This window comes from Dermacentor variabilis, chromosome 5 (genome assembly GCF_050947875.1).
Source record: "Dermacentor variabilis isolate Ectoservices chromosome 5, ASM5094787v1, whole genome shotgun sequence".
NCBI lineage: Eukaryota > Metazoa > Arthropoda > Arachnida > Ixodida > Ixodidae > Dermacentor > Dermacentor variabilis.
Window position 1 is genome coordinate 6,156,807 of NC_134572.1, and position 19,059 is coordinate 6,175,865.

At 42.9% G+C, this 19,059-nt stretch overlaps 1 protein-coding gene across 1 annotated transcript in view; it reads left to right on the plus strand.

Annotated features, from left to right (window-relative positions):
• The first annotated feature begins 1,071 nt into the window (after positions 1-1,071).
• Positions 1,072-19,059, plus strand: part of LOC142582207 (UBX domain-containing protein 4-like) — a 66,678-nt gene continuing 48,690 nt past the window's right edge. Inside the window, exons 1-6 of the mRNA XM_075691626.1 lie at positions 1,072-1,343; positions 5,082-5,187; positions 7,287-7,315; positions 10,522-10,640; positions 17,176-17,318; positions 18,638-18,692. Coding sequence (XP_075547741.1) covers positions 1,262-1,343; positions 5,082-5,187; positions 7,287-7,315; positions 10,522-10,640; positions 17,176-17,318; positions 18,638-18,692 — 534 coding nt within the window. The 5' untranslated portion in view covers positions 1,072-1,261. The remainder of the gene's footprint in view (positions 1,344-5,081; positions 5,188-7,286; positions 7,316-10,521; positions 10,641-17,175; positions 17,319-18,637; positions 18,693-19,059) is intronic.

The window sequence follows — 19,059 nt, forward strand, 5'->3', positions numbered from 1 at the left end:
TTAAAGAAAGGAAACGCGGGCAAGACTGATGACTATTATCGTTGTGGGACAAATATACACCCCAAAGGGTGCAACTGTTTTTAGAGTGCACACAGCGATAATCGTCATCTGCCTTGATGCGTAAATTTCCTTTCTTGAAAACGCCGCGCCCGCTACTCTCCTGTCAGGAATGTTACACTCTACGAACAGTTTACACCCTTTGGCTTGCCCCTTCTGCCACACAAGAATAATCGTCATCTGCCTTGATGCGTTTCCTTTCTTTATCGCTGCAAGCCCGGAACTTTCCAGTGACGAACGGCACGCGCGTTATCAGAAGGGGCACAACGAAGGGTGTAAACTGTTCTATGCTGATAACGCGCGTGCCATTCGTTGCTGGAAAGTTCTGGGCTCGCAGCGATAAAGAAAGGAAACGCATCAAGGCAGATGACGATTATCTTTGTGTGGCAGAAGGGGCAAGCCAAAGGGTGTAAACTGTTCTTAGAGTGTATGTCATGCTGATAACACGCATGCCGTTCGTTACTGGGAAGTATCGGCCTCGCAACGTTAAAGAAAGGAATGCGGACAAGACAGATGACGTTTATCGTTGTGTGGCAAAATACCAACCAAAGGGCGTAATTTTGTTTTAGAGCGTAGTTTATTTTCGCGCTCTAAATAGAATGCATGCATAGCAACAAGGTTCTCAAAAATTTTATAAACCTTCTTCGTACATTCGGAACATCTTCGTGAATGCTATTTAGTTCATATTTAGAACCACGGTGTTTAGAACTATGCTCCGACAGCGTGACTGAAAAAGAACACAAAGCGCTAGTTCTGTGATATTTGTTTCTGTGCGAATACTTGCATGTTTCAGTCGCTCTGTTGTACATAGCGCAGTCCTCGTTACACCATTGCAAAACTTAATCTCTAAGGCTATGCTTTTGTATACTGTCGCAGGCGCAAAAAAAAAATTGCAATTATGTCACGGCTATCATATTATAAAAGGACCACGGGGCGCCACGGGGCGCCACGGGGTCATGGTGCACGGGGTTCCTTGTATAGCGGAATATGATTCCAAAGGTAGGCAACACTGAACACAAGCGTTCTTTATTTCGGTTTGTTCGATCGTAGATGACGTGCTGCATCGTTCTCGGTTGTAAACAGCGCAGACTCGACTACTGAATTTTTTGCCATCGTGTCGTGTGTGCGAGGTTCTGTTGAGTCATATCAACAAACAAAACTCACTAATTATACCAAAGCCTCGTTCGGCCCCAGGTGTGCGGCTATGAAGTGGTTCGAGGGCTCCATTCCAGAGGCAATCGCTCTGGCAAAGTCCAAGGAACAACTCTTCCTAGTGTTCATCGAAGGTAATCAATGTCGTTTAACGTTATTTGTGTATATGAAGCTGCTGACGTGAATCGGGGCATGTGCAATGTCGGCGCCAAAGCTTTCATATTTGACGTGTTTTGCTGGTTAAGTTGCGCGTTCGTTTTGCGTTCACGTCGACTACTTGTGTGCCTTGGTCGTTTTGTCTGGCGCCACCTTTGCCATTTTATTGTAAGCTGCGAGATCGCGTAGCCGTCTCTCCTGGCAGTTAGCCGGCGTGCATGCGCTGATGATTTGCACTGTGTAAGCGGTGCAATTGCATCACAGTGGCTGTTCAATAATGTCGCCGCGCCCGCAGCTGCTTGCCGGATACTCGGCTAGCTATTGAAGGAATCGTTTCACTGAGGAGCTTAGTTGTTTGAAAGCTTGTCGTCGCTGTTGTGCTTATTGTGCTGATCCATTTATTGTACGCCGCGCTATTCGGAGCACAAGTTCACTGGTGGGGACACCGGTCAGTTCACGACGCCGTGGTTCACGCGTTCAAAGAAAAAGAAAAATGGCGACCTTTCTTCATTATCCCACTTGTTTCTCAAGTCGTCTTTTATTTGAATGAACTGTAACTTCTAAGAGGCTGCTGTTTTTTTGTGTTCGTAGAATGTAACATTTATTACGTTGCGACACTAGTATAAAAAATCAACATTTGATCTCGATATTCAAATTGATGTTCTGTGATATTTTTACAGAAAGATTGTCGTCTGTAGCCCGAGAAACAACTCTAATAGCGCTGAGGGAAATTCTTGGTTCATGTTTGTGATGTTACGCGGAATTTCTGCGCAGAAGTACAAACTAGCATTGATATCTAGGCAACTGGGGCAAGGTTCCTCTAGTTCAGAGTGGGGGCATCCCTTGCTACGTTATAAAGACATACTCCGTCATTATACACGCATTCGTCGCACCCACGCCGCACCACCACTGTCCTTCTCGCGGGAGGAAGCAGTGGCATTACGCCAGTTACAAACCGCAACTTTTCCTAATCGTCTCTCAATAAATTCTACCCACACTGTTATGCAGATCATTGCCCTGGCTGTGGCAGCTCGCCCACAATCTTCCACGTCACGATTGAGTGCATTGCAAACCTCTTTGCTCCCTTGCCAACTCTCCTTTACCCCCTACGCAACAAAGAGCTGTGGGACGATGCCGTCTGCGACGGACCTCCCGAGGTCCCCCGAGCAGTGATACAACGGGCTCGAAACATTGCCAGAATCATCTTAGGGACCCTGGACTGATGGTTCCTCCCACACTGCTCTCGCCATTCAAATATTATTAATAAAGATGTTTTACTCTCTCCAGTCATGTTCAGCCAGGAAGCAGCTGCCTGGGAAAAAGTGTGAACTGTTGGCTTTTTGGTGTGTACAGCTGCTAAATCAGACACGTAATCGTTGATGGGTTGGCCACAAAGGACCTACAGGGTAGTAATGGGAGGCTTAAGGTTCAGATTGTCATGCGAGCTTTTGCCTTACATGTAGAGGCCATCATTGTAATTTCTTTCTATGCTTCTTCTCTTAGGTGCATACTTTATGCGTTATGTTCAGCATATGCTTCCTTCTAATGCTTTCATAGTGCATGTAGTTGCCTCTTCCTGCTAAGTCCCTCCTTAATTCTGTGTTTTGGTGTTTAAAGCTGCGCTCTTTTCAGCTTTCATGATTTCTGCTGTCTTGCTTTCTCCAAATGCTCACTTGTGCTTCTGAGTGCACCCCTTTCCTATGTGATTGACAGTTCACTGTATGAATTAACTGTTGTGCTAGTATATGTGGCCCAGAGTTTTATTGGAACTGAAATTTAATGTGCCCCACGACACACATCAAGCTGCAGCCACTTATTGCAGTTTTATATGTAGTATTTATCAAAACTTTCAAATAACTGCTGTCCACACTTGGCATGATCATTCAGCTGGGTTTGTGTCACAGCACCCAAAGCTCTGGAGAGTCAAAAGCTGTAGCCCTCTCACATTCGTTGCCTTCGGGAGAACAAACCTTCTTAAGCATTGGCTGCACTGTTTTCAACAACAGATTCAGAAGTGTGTGCAGTGGCTGGATGCAAGACTTGTCAAAGATATTGCACATTATATGACTGCTCATAATTTGTGACACAGTTCCAAACTGTCCTTGCATTGCAGTGCAGTGTTAAGGGGCAACTCTGGTGATCTTCGGCCTGTTTTTGTAAAAAGAGCTCTGTAGCAGCATTTCCTGTTAATGACATCTTGTAAACCTGTTTAAACAAAATGTTACAACTATACTTTTGCCATGAGAGACTGAATCATCTGTGTTTACTGCCATAAAGGTTTTTACAGCACTATAATCTTCATTTTGCAATGGTGTTTTACCTTTCCTGGCAAGAAGAATCATGCAATTAAATTAAGTTTACAGCTTGTGGCAGTTTAAAACTTAGTGCTGGTGCTTTCATGCTCACTGCATGCCTGTTCCAACATTACTGCTGACATCGCAAGAAGCAGTACCTGGGCTGCCCTGTCCAGTTTAAGTGTAGAGCTTTCTTGCTTATTTATGATTATTTCTGCATTATTTTATAAATTGAACAATCTTGTCTATGATATGAGGCACAGGAAAACCATAAACAGTTGCTTCCCTGACATGGTCAAAAAGTCGCCAAGATTGCCCATTAAAAAGGCATTGAAAACTTTGTGTGCCAACATTTTCCCTCAATACAGTCAGCAACAGCCAAGGCCCAGATGCACAAACTATATGTTTTATACTAAAATTTTCAGAGATAAATACTATTACGCTTGTGTGTGGACATGGTAAGAAAATGTTCCTGATCTGTAGACAATACTCCCATGTACATTGAAGCAAAGAAATATTCTGCTGCAGCAAGCTTGCAGTCTTGGATAATAGATCGCCTGCTTTCTTCTGTGGCCCACAAGGCCCGCACTATTTTTGGCCTTATGCCACAACAGCAGCCGGCGGTACGGCCCATGGATACCAGCCATTAGGGGGATTGGCTATGATCAAAAATTAGTTTCAAAGAAAAGCTTAAGAATGCATACATGCTGTTCGTTCCATAAGTGGGAAATTGGTTAGTGGCAGCTGTTAACGTGGCCCACTTGTCTTGTCATTGCTGTGTAGTGCATCGCTGAAGTAAGAAAGGGACAATAGGCAGGGTACTGCTGTTGGCGCAGCTCCCCCAGCTAAGTGGAACTGATGAGTTGGGGGAGAATGAAGTAAATGTACTCAAAGGCTTCCAGTCGTATAAAAGGTCTTTCCCCAAAATTTGTTCCAGTATATGTGAATCGAAAAGCATCGCATTCATTCCAGTGTGTTGCCTAAGTTTCAAGAAATTGTGTTTCAGGCCCATTTAAACAAGCGCTGCACTGAATGAAAGTTGCGCATAGTACTTCAAACATTTCCAGCACTTGAAATCTGCATGAAAGAAAGAGCTGCGTATCTGTAATTAAGCCTGTTCTGTGCAATCTTATAATGCACAGGACTTTATGGAAAAGCGAGCGAGGCAAAAAAAAATCCTGTTAGTGATTATTGCAACAAAGCATTGGTGCTTAATATGGGATGACGAGGTTCCCTTGTCTTAGCAGATTAATAATGGTGCGCTGAAAAAGCTGCTTTTGATGTAGCCAGGGCTTCTAACCCTTCTTGCTTTGGTAGTTCTGAGACTGGCACATTGAAGAGAAGTTCTAGAAAATTCAATGATAGTGTCGTCACTTTGTTGTTGGGGCATTCTTTACAAATGAATGTGCTGCCTATCACCAGGAAATGATGAACTGTCGAAGGCCATGGGGACCACTTACGAAGATGCGGCTGTTTCATCGAAGCTGCAGAGTTCTCGCTGTGTCGCCATCAGGCTTCAAGCTGGCAGGCAAGCGCTCAATGCATTTGTATTTCATATTGTAGTCGCTTATATCCCTATCACACTGTCATTTAATGTCATTAGATTCAAATGACATTAGGTGCAATGAATGCCATTCAACCCGTGGCGGTGCTACACAGAAAAATGTCATTCGGTCATTATATCAATGGCAGTCATTAAAAAAAGGCAAGAAAAGTAAAACAAGATATGTGTGAGTGTCTGAAAAGTAAATCTATTTTAAAATAAACATGGAGCATCGCTTCACTGAAATAACACGCTTCTAAAACTTCCATTTCAGAATTTCAGGCCACCATAAGCCCACACAAGGCTTAGGCAGCTTAGTGGTCAAAGCAGATAAATTGAACACAAACAATATGACTGACATGGCAGCACTGGACGACGGTGCTCAGTTGCAGCAGGTGAAGCGGTTTGTTGATTCGTACAGTAAGGCCAACTAGTAAAGCGATGGCAGCAAGACACCACTGAGGTGGAGAGTGAAAACATTTTTGACAGCCTGTCGTACAGCTTTTGTCTCTTTAAAATGACAGATGCCTTAAAACATGCAAGGTACATGAAATATTCTCAAATTACGAACAATCAATCTCATATGTTACCCTGTCCCTGGGGTAGACAGTATACATTCGCTTCGAGTGGGAAGCAGAACGAGTTTCTCTAACTCATTTGACTGTAGGAGTCATACGATTCTAATGGGATTAAATATCGCTGTGTAGCACACAAATAATGTCATTCTGTGCTATTGCCATTTGGTTCTAATCACATTAAAACGTCCTGTGTGACAGGGGTATAAGATATTAACTCAAACCATTAAGTTTACCCTTTATATTTGCTTTAAAGTTGAATTATTGTGCCAATTGTTCTCTTTTTGATAAATATTTTGCCCATTCCACACAAAATTGTGTCAAGGGAAAATTTTTAAGCTGTATATAAAAGACATGATACAGCTGTATCTGCTATAGGAAAACCTATCTAGGCCGAATTAAACACTAGCTACCATTGGGAGTTTTACTGAGCAGAGCAAGCCACATTTAACAAAAGTGCTTGCTGGTTATTTGCCTAACAACTATGCTAGTAATCATGCAAACTGGAATTTAACACTTGATGGCAATGCCACTGTAAGTTTTCCAAAATAACGCCATACATTGTGGCACATCTGCAGGTAAAAACCAATATCCTGAATGTCAGCCCTGTGATGGTTGCAAGAAGTTGCATTTCTGGTACCACAATTTGGCATTGTTTGTTGTAGTGTATTTGTCAGGCTTGAATGTGTAAGCCACATAGCCATCTTTTTCTGCCATTTGTTTGCTTGTGGAAAGCATTGTAATTTGGTTAAAATTAGACCAATACATTTTCAGTTAAAAACTGATGGTGTGCCAAATATATTTTTGGATGTTCAGTTTCGACCAAAAAAGAACTACTAATACTAGAGCACAATTTCGCACAAAAAAGAAAGTAGAAGCAATGGGTTGTTTGGGAGGATAAAAATTAAGTATCGTTAGTTGTTTCTTTTATGACTCACTTAGGTGGTGCAAATATTTCCTTAATGATTTGTGGCATTTAATGAATATCTAAAGTGATTGCTCACTGTAGTTATCACATCATTACTCGGCAACAGTGTTGACAAATTTAAACCACTGAATTGCATGGCCCCTTTGTATGATTGTTGCATATGCCTCATAACAGTTCTGCCTCAAGTCCACTGGGATTCCATTATCTATGGTGCCTTTACACCAGTAAGTTGTATAATGTGCAGTCAGTGGACATCCCATTTGTTTCTAGTGGGAAATTTCTATAAAATAACACAGAATTTACATATAAAAAAAAAAACTTAGTCAATGATAATGCCAGGAACCTTGAAGGAATATTGTCGCAAAATAAAATAAAATAGTAAGTTTATTTGTTGTTAAACAGTTATAAATGTGTGCCAATTCGTGGAAAAAGAAAAGCGAACAGTAGCCTTAACTAAAAGTTGTCTTGTACAAATGCAAAGTTGCCATAATCAGTTCTGCTGTATTGGCTCATGTCTTTGCTTTTGCATTTTTTTGTTCTGTACTATGTAATGCTTGTTTACCATCCCTTTATTCTTCCAGCGAGCCATGCCAGCAGTTTTCACAGATCTGTATCCTTTTTTGATGAACACAGTATGATGCTACTCATTACAGAGTGATTGATTAGTAAAAGTAGATAGCTAAATACTGACGGTAATATTCAGTTTAGATGCAGCTTACTTGTGTTCACTGAAACGTCAATTTTGCTAGTGCACATTAATTTTTTTCTGTCTTGGCCACCATTAAAGAGAGCATCAGGACAAACTGAAAACAGTCACCAATTGATAATTAGGACTTGACAGGAACACCTGAGAAGTCCAAACAGTTGGAAGTCTGAAATGCCATATTTGCCAGAAAATGAGTGGCGCTATATTTCGCAAGTGGCCAAAAGGCTTGTCAACATATTGCTGCATGCACGCACACATTTGGCTGCGACTTGGTCAGTCCGTATTTCAACCATTCTCATGCTGTCGCTACAGATGGTCAAAAGTACAGTCAGTACACGCAACCTAATCTCCAACCCCTGGTAACATAAGTTGACTGCACTATAATAGCTGAACAGTGATGGGTTTATTCGTCACCGTCATTGACTGGCACTTCCCTCATTTAATTGCGGCCCCCATCAGCACAGGCATCAAGGTTGGGGTTGGTGCCACTTGAAACAGCCTTATGATAATGAGCACCAAAAATTAAAGATAGCAATCAACCAACTCAACCAGGATTACATTGCTACTTAAAACATAAACAAACAAATGCTGGACGCAGGGAACATGCATGACAAACAGCAGATGTGTGCTGCCTTTAGAACTTATTGGAATGCATCATGTAACCGCACAAAAACAAGGGACAAAGAAGGAACACACAAGACAGGCGCGGAACTTCAACTAAGGTTTTCTCCGAGAAATCCCACATTTATACAAGTAACATAATCACACTTGCTAATCATCAGACAGCCATCACTCGACGTTGGCATGCGGGCGTGAGTGCCACAATTTTGCTTGTAAATATTTGAACTCTTTATCGCTCAATGACACTGAAGAGCTGCTTACGCAGCTGCCAGATTGCATTTTTATACAATAAGCTTCATAGATTTCTCGGCTCAGTTGTGACGCAAACATCTTCAAGACGTTAGTGTCGCGGAACCTAGGCATGCAATTACGACAGTGGCGACAATGGTCAGCCAGTTTGCCACCCCCCCGGCAATCCTTCTACTCCTGCGCGGTGCTCCTGCAGTCTGACGTTTAGGCACCGTCCCATCTGCCCTATGTAGCTATTGCCACAAGAGAGAGGTATCTGGTACACTACCCCTATTCTGCATGGGACGAACCTCTCGACGTGCTTGATACCGCATTCATTTCTTTTGTTCTTACCCTGCACCATGTTGCACATGCCCGCCAGTTTTTTGGGCGCCGTGAAAACCACCGGTATTTCACATTTTTCAGCCACCTTTTTGAGGCGGTGGGAGATTTGGTGGTAATACGGGATGGCAACAGGTCTACGACGTTGCGGCTCTACGCTTGGGCGAGCTCTGATGGGCCCCGCGCTTCCTTGGCAAGGGTTTCTAGCACCGAGGTGACCATATCATACTGAAATCCTGCGCTGTGCAGTCTTTGCAACTGTAAGAACACGCTGTGTTGCATTTCATGCTGGCAGGACTTATCAAGAGCAGCACGCAGGCAGTTTATTGCAATTCCCCTTTTTACAAGCTTCGAATGAGCAGACTGGTAGTTTAAAATACCTTTTTTTGATCGAGGCTGATACCTCCAGCATGCATGGGTTCCAGCAATAATAATGAAAATGTCCAGGAACTGCAGGCATCCATGTGAAGGCAATTCAAAGGTGAAACTCAACCAAAACGCGCTTTCTCGGAAAATTTCAAGAACACGCTCTACTGCGGTTGAACCGCCTCGCTCTTCAACCCCTTTCAAAAAAATGGCATAATCGTCAACATATCTAAAAATCTTAGCCGAGTAGGCTGTGTCAATGCGTTCAGCAATTCGCTTGTCACAATATGATAAAAATATGTCACTTAATAGAGGTGCAATACAAGAACCAATGCACACTCCGCGCTTTTGGACGAAGTTCTTTCCTTCGAAATTAACGATGGTCGATGCCAGATAAAAATGAAGAATTTCTAAAAAGTCGTCCACACTTACACCACATGCGTTCTGAAAGGCCACAGGGCCGTAGTGATTATGTTACTTGTATAAATGTGGGATTTCCCGGAGTAAACCTTAGTTGAAGTGCCGCGCCTGTCTTGTGTGTTTCTTCTTTGTCCCTTGTTCTTGTGCGGTTACATGATGCATTCCAGCAACGACCACCAACTAGCCCACTTATCCCTGTTAAATATGTTACTTTAGAACTTAGTAGCATGGCTTGTCCCATGCTTTGGGTGCAGCTAATAACTACTGGATTGATTAGGCTTCACTAGTTTCAGTTTCGAGAAAGCATGAAACAGGCTTACGACACATCAAAACAAAAACATCACTCTCTGCTCCACTTGTTGGCCAAGTTAGCACGTGGTCGTGCAGGTGGGAGTCCGAATTTTCGAATAGTGCACTGTAAGGTGCCAAATTTTTTTACGTCCTTGCGCACCTAAATCTGTGGCGCCAGTGACGGTGTTGCAAAGTGGCCTGAATAACCAAGCATATCCAAATTATTGGTCAGCAGCTGTATATTGAAATGTTTGGGGAAGTTTCAATCTGCCCAAAAATGTGAGCTCCATGCCAGAACTTTAAAAGATATTGTGGATACAGGGAGAAAATTGACTATTTCACATGTAGAATACTTAAGTTTTAATAACCCAGCTGTTTGTGAAATTTGGCTATACTATATATCTTTGCTGTCTCAAACAACAAAAGAAGAGATCCTGATACAAGGTCACCTACTACAACACCAACAACCACCTAAGTGTCCATCTTCTGCTTGCAGTATGATTTGTATAGATTAATTGAATTAGAAAGTATAATTAGAAGTGTCTTCAGATGCAGACAGGTCATTGTTTTTGAGGGACTAGTGATTCATAGTTGTTGTCTTGTACAATCTCAAATGTGCTGCTGCAAAAACGTTAGGCATGTAGCAGCTAGCACCAACAGTAGGGCATGTTTCAGGAGCAGATGGGGAGTTAAAGTGGCATGGCAGTGACTAAAACGGAAATATTGTTTGCTTCTATTTGGCTATCGATTGAGCAGGCCTTTTCCTATGTGCACGTATGTGCAATCTGCGCATGCTCAGTCAGGCTGATTTGCAGTGTTTACCCTGACCAAGAGATGTTTAGACCCTGTTGTGGTGGTGCCATCAAGCTTCTTCATTGGCTGCAATGGCATCCCTCTGGAGGTGATTGCGGGCAGCGTGGAGCCACCCGAGCTTCTCCACCGCATCGACAAGCTCTTCCAGGTAAGGGCTCATGATGTAAATGCGGACAGGGGGTTACTTCTGATATTCCTGCCGGACAGAGAGACAGACATTGCCACGTTGCCATCGCCACTACCCCCAGTCGCTGCACTTAGGAATGCCTTACAATTCGTGAACCCATGCGCCAGCAAAAGCTCAAACATGTGCTCAAAAAAAAACTTTTATATATCGAACTTACTGCGCAGTGGCGATTGTCATTTAATTCCTAGAGAGAGAGGAACCTAACTAAATACTTCAGTGTGTTCAAGGTGAGTGAAATAATTTGGGAAGGAACATTAGAAAATAGACTAGTAAATTTTTTTTTTAATCTTGCACTGACAGCCGGATCGTGTCGTAATGTGGTAAAAAGCTTTTGTATGCAAGGTTTATATGACAGCCAGGTCTGTCACAGCAGCCTGTTAGCCAACTTAGTTATCCATGCTGGCAAGTCATAGGAATGTCGGCCAAGTAATTCCTGTCTTGTTGTACAGCAGTCCTAATATTGTTTACTGCATGTGTATTCTGAGCCAACGTTGGATCCCCGTCAGCATGGCCCAGCTGATATACAGTATTTTCACCATGCAAGCAGCCTTAGGCTTGTCTTGTCTTGTCTCTGTGTCAAGTTTGTGCTATTATTCCGACGTGATGTACCATCAAGCTCAAGCTGCTCTTATGAACCTTAGGCTATCATTGGACCAGGAATCACGATGGCACTGCCTATATTGGCACCAAGCTGTCGATTTTGGGCCACCGTGGGGCCAGGAACTGCCAGTGCATTTCGAAAGTCACCCAAGTTGAGGAGCTGCGTGGGTACATTTCTGTTTGCCTTCATCCTATGCGACACGATTATATTTATGCACTGCAAATGTCACAACTTCTATGCTCCTTACATCACATTGGCACATACATGTAAATTTAAGGCTTTTTACTGTACCCCTTGTCTGGATGATTTGCCAAGATTGGGCACACACCCATTGGCACATACTGAACAGCTGAAGAAATTCGAGCATAAATCAAAGAATCTGCTGAATGTGATGCTCTCTCCTATTAATAGGTCAGTATGCTTAGAGATAGATGCCCATGAGCCAGGTTTGTACATAACAATTTACACGTAATCAATTACTTACAATCAATTACACCTGTTTAGTAATTTTGCAAATTGGTCTATCTTTAAGTCAGTAATGCGCAATGTAATTCAGTTATTTTTTTCTGTTGCCAGTTATGTGACGCCGTTTACTTCATTGACAAGACAAGCTGTAACATGCAGTGTAGCTTTTGGAAATTAAAGGCCAACTGCAACGAAATTTCACTTTGGCTAGATTGACTATAAATGCCTAGCGTATACTCTTAAAGTAATCTTAGCAAAGCTGCAGGGCAGGTAATTGCCTACTTTTCTTATTAGCAGCTATTAAATAGCGCCTATGCAGACGACGCTTGCACTGGGCAGCAAAGCAGCAGCGGCGCGGACGTGACAAATATTGAAGGACCGTGCACAACTGTTGATCTCTCAGTTGTGCACAGGCACCCAAGCGCATTGCTCGCTCATCATTTGCGAGATTGAGAGGCGTCTCACACGGCGCGAGTTCTTCCTGTTGTGCTCGAGATTTGAGCTGTTGCAAGAATGCTCATGCGTTGCGTGGCTGTTGGGTGCTTGAATACGTACTCGAACACAAGCAATGGCTGTGCAGTACAGAACGCTGGGTAGAGGAAGGCCAAACACATCTTTACTGTCCCGGCTTTCTGAGCGAAAGCCTGCACCACGGCCCAGCAGGCAACTGCGATGTGGACCAGCCAACTCGCACAAAGCATGTAAAATGATGCCGACAAAGCTGCACAAGCTACATTTCAACAGCACAATGAGCAAAACAAGAACTAGGTAAAAGCGGGAGCCAACGTTTCAGCAAGTGGACTTGTCTTTTTCAAGGGGACATATGCCTTCCTCAGCACAGTATATCTATAGGTAGGGTTCTAAAGGGGAAAGGGGGTAAGGCAGCTGGGTGCGGCAACGACCAAACATGTGTTAGCAGTGAGGGTATAGAGTTGAGAATAAAGAAGTGCTGTGCACAAGGTCGGTGACATGGCCATGCGCACAGCACCCCTCTAAGGTTGTTTGCTATCGTGTCTCTGAAAGAGATAATAAAAGGAGCGTCAGAAAGCAGTGCTAACCAAAAAAGAAATTACTGAAATGGAATCAATACTATATAAATAAAAGAAAAAAAGAAGAAGAAAGGGAGGGGAAAAAAAGACTAAGCAACCAAGCTAAGTGTTGTTGCCTGTAGCTTGAAATTTAGCATAGCAAATTGATTCTATAGCTCCCTTTGAAACGTTTATGTCTATTGGCTGCAACGCATTGAACTTATGGATAAAGTATGATTCTCAGTATTTTCTTTCTCTTTCAGAACGGGCATTTAACTGTAAGATGTAGAATTGAAGTTCATCAAAGTTATGACCTCATTGGTTGAAATGCTCAGCGACTACTTTGGGAAGCTTTTTAAATGTGTCCGCATGATGTCTGTTTAATCTGACATTCATTGATTGTCCCGTTTCACCGATATATTCTTTTTTACAGAAGGAACATTCAAGCATATAGATCATATCCGAACTTGTAAAGCTGGTTCTCACTTCGTGTGTATAACTATTTGCGGTGCTTTTAATTTTAATGTCACTTTGAAAGTGCCTGCAGGTTTTCCATCTGGGGCGACATGCTTTTGTTATGAGAGAATGATGTTGGCTGACCTTTGCATGCACTAACATGTCTTTAAAGTTTCTGTTGCGGTGATAGGTAACCATTGGTACATCCTTGAATGCTTTTTTCAGATGCTCGTTACTCGATAATATCGGGTGGTATTTTCGTAGGATGTTGTTTATGTTTGGGAGGGCATTAGAATATTCTGTTATAAAGGCTGGCGGCCTGTCAGGCTGTTTCTTAGCTAGTTCCGACTGTCTCTTCAATCTTGACTCGACATCATAAGCTTTGTCGAGAGCAACTTGTGAATAGTTTCTTTCTGCTAGCATTGTTTTAAGGTCATTTAGGTAGTGGAAAATGGGCACAAGTTTTTAAACCTTTTTGTTTTGAGAAACATGGGGGAAGTTAGAAAAATCTGACATTTTCATATGTACCTACTATCCCCCCTTAATATTATTAGTTAGCTTATTACTGCAACACATATTTTTGTGATGCTGCAGTCCTTCCTAAAAGTACACTGAATGCTTTTGTTTCACAGGTTCATTGAGCTTGTATACATTGTTACAAAAAAATGGCTTTATCAAACATCTAAACGTCATAGCTCCACAGTGGCTTATGAAAGGCGTTATTGGAATGCATCATGTAACCACACAAAAACAAGGGACAAAGAAGGAACACACAAGACAGGCGCGGAACTTCAACTAAGGTTTACTCCGGGAAATCCCACATTTATACAAGTAACATAATCACACTTGCAAATCATCAGACAGCCAGCCATCACTCGACGTTGGCATGCGGGCGTGAGTGCCACAAATTTGCTTGCTTGTAAATATTTGAACTCTTTATCGCTCAGTGACACTGAAGAGCTGCTTACGCAGCTGCCAGATTGCATTTTTATACAATAAGCTTCATAGATTTCTCGGCTGAGTTGTGACGCAAACATCTTCAAGACTTTAGTGTCGCGGAACCTAGGCGTGCAATTACGACAGTGGCGACAATGGTCAGCCACTTTGCCACCCCCCGCCAATCCTTCTACTCCTGCGCGGTGCTCCTGCAGTCTGACGTTTAGGCACCGTCCCGTCTGCCCTATATAGCTATTGCCACAAGAGAGAGGTATCTGGAACAGGTATTCGGTCTTATCTAAAGGACCTAAGTTCTGTATTCAACCCAAAGAGTCCCCGGTCGAACTCCTATCTATTGTCAAGAGCATTGCAAGACGCGCGCCCGAGGATGAAAAAGGCCTATGTATTTCAGAAGGAGTAAACTCACTAGCAGTGAAGCGGTCCAAGCAGAACCAGCAGCGGGATGTTAAGCGAACTGTCGAGTACCTCAAGCAGAATGATCTGGCTTTAATGATTTCTGATAAAGAAGGTAGTTTTACGGTTCTACCAAATTCATTATTTCGTCAGAAAGCGAGGGAAGCTGTCAGCAAAAAATTTTTCCATGAAGACGTGCACTGCCGCTAAGCTAAAGAAGCTAGCGTTGGGTCTGTGTGATAGGTGTAACCTGAAAAATCTTGGTTTGGGTATCAAGGGTGCGAAGAGCGGAGCGCTTAGCATTTTCTTCTCTGCGAAAACGCATAAAGAAGGCATTCCTTTCTGAGCCATCGTATCGGAACGTGACACGTGGCAGGGGACAGTCTCTAAGTTTCTGCAGAAACACTTGCGCTTGCTCAGATTTGAGGACCCATTCATGACAAGGAATTCTGAGGAGCTTATCACATTTCTTCGTGATCATGAAGGCTCGAGGGAACCGTTGTTTTCTTTTTCCATTGATGTCATTCACCTATTTTATATATATTGCTATGTGCCATTAGAGATTCCATTGATGACTACGGCCCTGTGGCCTTTCAGAACGCATGTGGTGTAAGTGTGGACGACTTTTTAGAAATTCTTCATTTTTATCTGGCATCGACCATCGTTAATTTCGAAGAAAAGAACTTCGTCCAGAAGCGCGGAGTGTGCATTGGTTCTTGTATTGCCCCTTTATTAAGTGACATATTTTTATCATATTGTAACAAGCGAATTGCTGAACGCATTGACACAGCCTACTCGGCTAAGATTTTTAGATATGTTGACGATTATGCCATTTTTTTGAAAGGGGTTGGCGAGGGAGGCGGTTCAACTGCAGTAGAGCGTGTCCTTGAAATTTTCCGAGAAAGCGCGTTTGAATTGAGTTTCACCTTTGAGTTGCCTTCACATGGATGCCTGCAGTTCCTGGACATTTTCATTATTATTGCTGGAACCCATGCGTGCTGGAGGTATCATCCTCGATCAAAAAAAGGTATTTTAAACTACCAGTCTGCTCATTCGAAGCTTGTAAAAAGGGGAATTGCAAAAAACTGCCTGTGTGCTGCTCTTGATAAGTCCTGCCAGCATGAAATGCAACATAGCGTGTTCTTACAGTTGCAAAGACTGCACAGCACAGAATTTCAGTATGATATGGTCACCTCGGTGCCAGAAACCCTTGCCAAGGAAGCGCAGGGCCCATCAGAGCTCCGCCCAAGCGTAGAGCCGCAACGTCGTAGACCTGTTGCCATCCCGTATTACCACCAAATCTCCCACCGCCTCAGAAAGGTGGCTGAAAAATGTGAAATACCGGTGGTTTTCACGGCGCCCAAAAAACTGGCGGGCATGTGCAACATGGTGCAGGGTAAGAACAAAAGAAATGAATGCGGTATCAAGCACGTCGAGAGGTTCGTCCCATGCAGAATAGGGGTAGTGTACCAGATACCTCTCTCTTGTGGCAATAGCTACATAGGGCAGACGGGACGGTGCCTAAACGTCAGACTGCAGGAGCACCGCGCAGGAGTAGAAGGATTGGTGGGGGGTGGCAAACTGGCTGACCATTGTCGCCACTGTCGTAATTGCTCGCCTAGGTGCCGCGACACTAAAGTCTTCAAGATGTTTGCGTCATAACTGAGCCGAGAAATCTATGATGCTTATTGTATAAAAATGCAATCTGGCAGCTGCGTAAGCAGCTCTTCAGTGTCATTGAGTGATAAAGAGTTCAAATATTTACAAGCAAATTTGTGTCACTCACGCCCGCATGCCAACGTCGAGTGATGGCTGTCTGATGATTAGCAAGTGTGATTATGTTACTTGTATAAGTGTGGGATTTCCCGGAGTAAACCTTAGTTGAAGTTCCGCGCCTGTCTTGTGTATTCCTTCTTTGTCCCTTGTTTTTGTGCGGTTACATGATGCATTCCAATAACGACCACCAACTAGCCTGCTTATCCCTGTTAAATATGAAAGGTGACACCTTACCGCTATCGGGGCCACAAAACATTGGCCAGTCTCGCATGCTTAAAAGCATTTTTCATGATAGGGCTGCCACACTTTGTGGTAGTTACTTTGAAGAGAAAGCACTTGGGCGCCACCTCAGTGCACAGCTTTTGTGTACGGCAATGGCTGTTTGTGCATGCCCATAGTCGCCACGCCCTTTAAATCGCAAAGTAATGATAGTGCAGTGCTGTACTCTTTAATAAATTGATTCAAAGGCCTCAAGTATGTACTCTACACTATTACTAGTATATTCACTGCTGAAGCACTTTTTGAAGTCTCGATTCCTGTGCATGATGACCCATCGGTGGGTCACTTGTCATATTCCTCTAGTGCATTGCGATCCGCCAGTAATTAACAGATACTTGTGCTCTTGTGAAACTTTCTGAAGGTACAGAGAGAATGGTGCCGCAATGCATCAGATCAGAAGCAACGAGAATGTTTTCTCTCCATTAATTTCTAGCAATAATGTCACTGTACATTGGGGGATCAGCTGCCGTGACCCACGTAGTGAATATGTTGAGCTCGCCCTATGGAGATGTACATTCTCCACCCTCTTTCACGTGCCCAGGAACCTAGCTGTGTTGGTGACAATGGCAGCTTGCCAACTGAAGTAGCCCTCGAGCCAGCACCCAGCGTGTCGGCCTCACAGGCTGAGACTACACCGCCTGATGCAGCTGCAGCAGCAGCTTCCCTGGAGGAGAGGGTCGAGAGGTGAGTTGCAACAGGGAGCAATGCTTGCATGCTTTCTCCGGAGTGGGAAAATTGAATCGTTTACAGTTCAGATGCGAGGTTCTATGCAGCAGATCTATCACCAAAGAAATAGACCAGTGTGTGCTGCCAAACTGTCTGCATCTTCAATATTTGCCTCTACATAGTTTCTCAAGTGGCGACTGTGCATTTGGCCTGTCGTTTGTGGAACAGATTGTTTACCGTATTTACTCGCATAATGATCATACTTTTTTTGTCTACGAAATTGATGTAAATCAGGAGTGCGATCAATTCGCAGGTAAAATTTTCTGCGAAAATAATTTTTTTTTTTCATCTCGCATTTGCTATGTGATGAAACATCACTTCACTTTCACTTCATTTTCTGGCTGCCGCTGTAACGGTGCGGGACACCAAAACAAACATGGTGGCCGGTGGGGCAAACCGAATGTGCCAAACGCGATTTTTTTTCTGCTCGTGAGTACATTACATGCATTGAAACAGCTTGTTTCGTATCGGTAATGAATAATATTGTTAATATCTGCAAGCTTGAGGCAATAACGTAGTCATGTCCACTTTGAGGGGCAGAAGCAGAAATGGGCACGCTTAGCTGCCAGTGACATAGAAACACATGGCGGGCATGCTGCGAACACTGCGGCATTTGTCTTCACTACTATCTAATACTACACATTTCCATTAAGGGCGGGCAAATATCTTAGCTGTGTTGCAAGTGTTGGCATATGAATAGGATAGACTTCTAACATATCAATGTGCATGTGGATACTTTCGTTGCTGCTCACGATTTGTTGTGTGCCCACAAGTGCAGATGAGAGGAATCGAAAGGCGCCTTTTTTTTTTGTTGTGGACCACAACCATTATAAAGCTTACAAATAATAAAGCCAAGGTAAGTTTGGTTGTAGATCTTCTTTTTTTTTTTTCATGGAAGTGTGGAAAGTGATAAAAGGAATGAAAAGGGGCATCTGCTTAAGAATCTGTTCGGTGCGTGCGGACTGTTTGGTATGTCTTAAAGAGTCGTTAGCATAGCATTTGACAGCATTCGACAGAGGGTAAGCAGGATCATCATTAGCTAGACTTGGCACATGACATATCGCTGCGGCAAGTTTGGGATACGATTATCATACGGGAAAGAAAAAAATCGAATTTGACGCCAAAATTCAGGGGTGCAATCATTATGCGAGTGTGATCATTATGTAAGTAAATACTGTAATAGCAAGTGTCCATTCGGAAATGTAGCTTCTGTGTCTACTTCTGAGTATTTGTATAAAAGCTTATGTGGCAAATTATTCTCATTTCTTCAAATTCAGGGCGAAGCGTCTAGTTGAGGATCGACGCCTGCAGAAGATGAAGGAAGAGGAGGAGGTGAGCCTGATGATATTCAAAGCACAACTGCCTCATTTTTTACTATTGCAGAGGCAGATAAGCCCAATTTAAATTTATTTGCTTGCTGCTTTCACTGTCACCTCTTATCACCTGAACTATAGCATATCTACATTGAAAATCAAAGCATTAAATTTACTTATTTATATTTCCTGTTTTATATATATCCTGTATATATATATTATATATATATATATATATATATATATATATATATATATATATATATATATATATATATATATATATATATATATATATACAGGATTGTGAGTTGACTCGAATGTAAGTCGGCCCCCCCATATCGCGTGTAACAGGGAAAAAAGAAGAGCATACCCATGGGCACATT